At 40.1% G+C, this 6,107-nt stretch overlaps 1 protein-coding gene across 3 annotated transcripts in view; it reads right to left on the bottom strand.

Moving 5' to 3' along the window:
- POC1B (POC1 centriolar protein B) overlaps positions 1-6,107 on the bottom strand; it is a 145,537-nt gene that overhangs the window by 74,953 nt on the left and 64,477 nt on the right. For all 3 annotated transcript variants that reach the window (XM_025192052.1, XM_025192053.1, XM_006035877.3), the window contains exons 2-3: positions 1,110-1,281; positions 159-338 (exon numbers count right to left, since the gene is read on the bottom strand). In XM_025192052.1, coding sequence (XP_025047837.1) covers positions 159-338; positions 1,110-1,281 — 352 coding nt within the window. The remainder of the gene's footprint in view (positions 1-158; positions 339-1,109; positions 1,282-6,107) is intronic.

Genomic DNA, 6,107 nt, shown 5'->3' with positions numbered 1-6,107 from the left:
ACTCTTTCCTGCCTATGCAGGGGGTCGGACTCAATGATCTATTGACGTCCCTTCCGACCCTAACATCTATGAATCTATGAAAACTTTGTTAGGAGTTATAAACAAAGAAACTTACACATTACTCTAATAAAAGCTGATTAAGAAAGGGCAACACTCACTTGGCACAGCGAACCCAGTGCGTATGCTGGGACAAAGAAAACAAAAGCCGCTGACGGTGAACACTCCACATTTTTATTGACTTGTCGTTGGATGCTGTAACTAGAAAGTGGCCATCATGTGAGAAGTTCACACTACGGACAGCTGCAGTATGGGCTTTTAGGACTGAAGATTCTCCATGACTGAAACACATTAACGTAACATTAACCTTGTTGAAGATATACAAAACTCAAACTCAAAACAGTAAAAAGAATAAATTTGCTGTATTCCTTCCTGAATGTGCCTAGTCTAAAAAACCCAATGAGAGCTTATGTTGGTTAATCCCGATTACTGATCCAGTTCTGTCTAATTCAGGGGTGTCAAACAGATGGCCATGAGCCACAAAGCCCCATAATCCAGCTCCCAGTGCTGGCCCATTGACCCACATGCTCCACTGGACTGGCCGCACATGCAGTGCACAGGAAGCGACAAATGGTACTTGCTGGATCCTGGGCTGCACTGCCCATAGTGTTCACTAGGGCTGGGTCCCAGATCAGCGCAGGCAGGTGCCATATGCACTGGATCAGCCACACAAGCAGCGGGGAGAGGGTGGGCCCATAGTCCTGACCAACTCCACAACACCTATCAGGCCCGCAGGGCCAGATGGAGTTTAACACCCCTCGTCTGATTTATAAATGGATGTTTAAGAGCCCACATTCTAGCCTTTGAGAGATTTAACTGCAGAACCTGAAATCACCAATGGGGGGGTATGCTCAGGAGCACTCTATGTCTAGTTGTCTAGCTTGGGCAAGTGCAAACTGGAGCAAGTCAGTAGGATAGCAGTACAGGCATGAATCAAAACTTGCTACTGCAGAATAAAGATGGGCAGTAATGTTCTACAGACCCCACGTTCCTCTATCAATACTGCATTGTCTAAACATAAATAGTTTAGGGGTTTTTTAATTTATACTTACATACACGGAACCCACAGTCTAACTGTACGGTCTTGAGAAGCTGAGGCCAGTAGTTGTCCATCTGGTGAAAACTGTACGCTATTCACTGCTTCCACATGACCCACAAATCTAAAAGCTCTGGACTGTGGTTTCAAATTCCATATCATAAGAAACTTATCCAAAGAAGAGGAAGCTGGCAAAAAATAGTTTGAAGGCTATTGTGTTAAAAGCAAACCATCAATTCAAAATCATAGGAATACTTATCCAGATTTCTTATGTAAAAAAAAACTTGTATGACTAATTATTAAATATAGCATCCTAGGACACTGTAGACCAGGCCTAATTGTTACAAAGCATGTTAATAGACACCTTATATCACTAAAGCTTACTGTAGTGTTATGCTCAGAGATGTGGGTTTTCTGGAAAATTTTGAATTGGAAAACTTTCCGGAAAAATTTCCAATGTCCTAAATAGAGTGAGAGCTGATTTAGCATGATTATTTGACTTATATTTAGTAAACAAAACTTTAAAGGTACCCCCGTGTTAATTTTATGTCCCAATAGCCACAAGTATTTGAACTGAATTTTTTTTATTTGGAAAACAACTAAATACAGCATACTTAATGTGGTTTAAATGTTATATTCAAACAAATTCAAAGCTTTATGTGGAAATAAATTATTTTTTATTGGAATACTTGTAAAAATGTAAAGATAATACACAATGGCATGTACTTCCCTTATATTGTTTACATTTAAGAAAAAAACCCAAGGCACTTAAAACTGCTGACACACTAATTTTAGCACCCAAAGAGCTGTGTATGATAGGCCATGGTTGTCTGCTTATCTACTTCAACAGAGTTTAACTTCCACTGAGGTCACTGCGGCACCTCCAGTTTCACTGTCACTGTCTGTTGAATCACACTACTTATTACTTCCATTTACATTCACAAGAAGCTGCTGTTGGTGCAATGGCTTAGGATCCTTACAGCAATCCTGGACAACAATTGGGTGTTACAGTATCCCTTCCACCATGTGAGGGGAGAAATTCTCTGCTGTCCACTAAATGATGTCTTTGCTCCAAAGTTTTTCTTTTGTGTGGTACTCAGCAAAGTCTGTCATCACAGCTATTTCATCGATGTTAGGGACATTCTTAGCTACTTCCATAATTGTAATCGAGAGCAGTAGATCATTCATCTTCTGATAAATGTTGTACTCTGTGTTGAGGATCCAAAAGGTTTGCTGCCAGATGAACTAGATGAGAGCAAAACTCAGATCTCTTAGTAAACATTTGTTTTACTACTACTACTTTTTTGGATAGAGGTGAAGAAGGCAAAAGCTCAGATAGATTTTCATTCAGTTGTCTGAATATCTCTGGAATATTTAAATTGGTGTATCTCCTTAAAGTTTCTTGCCAGCCACTGAAACTGGTAGTAGCAAATTCAATGCTCCTTGAACTCGAACCCAGAACACATCATTGTCTGCTTCCCAGTGTTCACAAGAATAATCTGGGATACTGTGTCATCTATTGGAGCACACTGCAAACAGTTCTTTGCATGCAGCAAACTATGTACACACTTTGTAGCCAAGCCCTAATCTAGTTTCTCCTGGCAATAAAAGTGCACTTTCCTTCTCCTGCTTCTCTTTCTGCAAGTTCTTCGAAGTCTGATTAGCAACATGTTTGTTAAATACCTTCACAATCGCTTTACAGTTTGCCAATATTGACATCATTGTATTCACACTTACTATGTCCTTTGCCAGAAGATTCAACCCATGAGCAAGACAGCCAAACACTATTAAATGAGGATACTTTGCATTTAATATTTGCCATGCAGCTTTCATGTTACTCACATTATCAGTTACAAGGGCTTGTACCCTGGAGGGACCTGCACTTTCTATCTCTTCACTCAGTAATTTGGCTATGTATTCACATGTATGATGAGAAGATTTGGTAGCAACTGCTTTCACGAATATTGGTTCAGGTGTTGCTAATATAATGTTTAATAAAGGATTTCCTTGTATATCAGTCCATCCATCTGACATCCGAGTCGGTGATTTTGCTTGACCAATTCTTTGAATAACCATTGTTTGAACTCTGTCATACTCTCTATCTAAGAGAGAATGTAATAAGCGATAGCATGACAATACCTTACATGATGGGTGAATTAGTTTGTAATGTTCCTTCCAGTATTGATTGTCAATTATGGGAAGAGGTGTACCACTTGCAAATATAGCTCGAGCTAATGTCTCATCTGCTTTTGACATTTTGTCCACAAACCTTGATAAAAAGCTTGACCGTTTTGAACAGCTACTCATGGTGGATTGCATAGCTGGTGATAGTGTACTTGAAAGCGAAGATCTTTCTTCTTCTTCCCCCAGGCCTGGCAGCTCAACGTTTTCATTTTCCATTTTTTGCAAATCTGCTATTTCACTTGAGCTACCAAGTTCCAGCAACAAAAGGGGGAAAGATTTTTATTTTAGCCTACTCTAGTCTGGCCTCATCCATCAGAAGGAGAAGCGGCAGGGAGCTTGCTTCCCCACTTCCTGCCAGAAAGAACACTGCTGCTCAACTTGTTGCTCAGTTGCCCTGGGACTGCAGAGCCAAAGGAAAGTACTGTCAGACCTCTGCCAACAGCCAGAGGACTAAGCTCGTTCTGCTGGGTTGAAATAGTTAACTATTTATATATTATGTAATTTAAAAAAATATATATAGAGAAGCGGCAGGGAGCTTGCTTCCCCACTTCCTGCCAGAAAGAACACTGCTGCTCAACTTGTTGCTCAGTTGCCCTGGGACTGCAGAGCCAAAGGAAAGTACTGTCAGACCTCTGCCAACAGCCAGAGGACTAAGCTCGTTCTGCTGGGTTGAAATAGTTAACTATTTATATATTATGTAATTTAAAAAAATATATATAGTTAAGCCTAAGCCACTTTGGGTGCTTAGTGCAAGCAGAAAAGCAGGATACAAATATTTTAAATAAATGAATAAATAAATAAATAATAGTCCAGAGTTGCATTAACAACTTTTAAAATTATAACGTTTTAAAACAATATAGATGTTAGTCTATGCTGGGTGTTGTTTAACATATTCATTTGTTTACTTATATAGGATTCCTGAAGTAGACTTTTCTCAGATAATGTTGTTCCACCACTTGGTTGTATTAGCTTTCTATATATGGCTTGTACACTTCCAGGACATTTCCTACAAGTTATTAAATGTTTCTTCATTCTTGTTGTGTTGTTAGTGTACTCCTGCCCACAATATTTACACCTACCAACTTTCTTCCTTCCTGCAGTGGCTTGAACTTCACTATAATGATGCCACACACTAGGTTTTTTTCTGATCAGGCATTATTATGACTACTTCAAACCAAAAGCACTAAAAAACTAGCAGATCTTATGCAAACACTTACAACTTCCCTAACACAAGAAAACAAATGAGATACTGCTCTGTGTGTTTGCTGAACTAAAAGTGAAACAAAAATTAATGACAGTTTTAGTTTGGATTTTGCTTATACTTGCAGTCTGAAATGAAATAAAAATGTTAGCTTTGGTTTTGATTTGATCTGCACGGCCAATTAGGTGAATTAATAACTTGATTTTTGGTTTGGATTATTATGTGATTACAAATCAATAAAACATTTATGTACTCTCTCTCACACTTCCTTGGGATAATCACCTGAAAAACATTAATTACAACTCTGAAACTGCCAAGCTTGCCTAATATTGTATTGGCATCCATTCTTTTTTCTAATGAATTTTATGAAACAATGAATTTTTAGAAATGGAGAATTCCCCGCGGAAAAATAAAGCACTGGAAAAATTTTCCGCTCCACATCTCTGGTTATGCTATCTGCTTTTCAAATAACCATGATCTGTTGTCATATTAGAAGCTCTAAGAATAGTAGATGGGTTCAAAGAATAGGTTTTGGATAGAGCTAATGTTCATATTACTCACAGAAAACACTGAAAGCATCCCATATTCGAACAAGATTCTGGTTAAAGGACTGAACTACACTAAAGCAGCGTTTTAAAATAGTTCTTAAACTTAACCTTCCATAAACCTGTCATAATACAATTGATAATAATAAAAATAAATAAAAATAAAATGCAAGCAACAGCAATAATTACAAGCCATTAACAATAGGTATTTTACCTCTATACTCTTCTTTTCTGGATATCATTGACAAGAGAACTGCATACTTAAGAACAGAAGGATATTTCCAGCAAAGGATAAGATGCTGCAATACATTGTGGTCCTGCATGCGTTTGTAAAAGGATTTGTAAAAATAGAGATAGTTTTGTCACAACCCAGTGATTTTTGTGCCTCGGCACTATGGAATTTCCTGGCCACATGAGAGCTCCTTTGCACGGCAGAGTGTTCTGCTGCAATTAAGAGCCTGCGTGCAGGAGAGTTCCCGCCAATTTGCAGTTTCCTTTGCAGGATGCATTTCTTCTTTGCAGCATAGAAATGCACGGTGCAAAGAGTTCCTGCCATTCGAATGTAAATTTGTGCCCCGCTATTGGCCAGTGCTAAATTATTCACACGTGGCGGCTAGTAATTGGCTCGCTGGCCGTTTAAAATTCCACGCGACTTCCGCCCAAGTCGAAGAGCTTTGAGCACGCTGCAGAGTGCCTCTGAAGTTATCTGACTTGCAGCTGCCGATCGATAGACTGATCACCTATCGATCTTTCTTCCCGTCACCGAGCGCAACCCCGACGTACCCCTTTCCCCACCGGCTTCGAACTGTGGACAGATTAACTGGCTTGGGCCCCGCCAGCTGGAGCAACTTGTGTGGTTGTTCCGACGACCAGACCACCTGCGTCGTGATTGCAAGCGGCGTGAGTACAGTTTTTTGCAACCAATAAGTTGTGTCTGCCTCTCCATTCACCAGCCCGCCCTGACGTACGAGCGTAACTCGAGTCGGCCCTGGCCGTCCGAGACATGGCGACAAGGATGGGATCTAAGGGCACGGTGATGGAGATGAATCTGATCGGTTCATCCCCCTGGCGCACCGGGACACGC

This window comes from Alligator sinensis, unplaced genomic scaffold (genome assembly GCF_000455745.1).
Source record: "Alligator sinensis unplaced genomic scaffold, ASM45574v1 scaffold245_1, whole genome shotgun sequence".
Classification (NCBI taxonomy): domain Eukaryota; kingdom Metazoa; phylum Chordata; order Crocodylia; family Alligatoridae; genus Alligator; species Alligator sinensis.
Note: the sequence above shows the minus strand (reverse complement) of the source record. Positions and strands in the feature narration are given on the sequence as shown.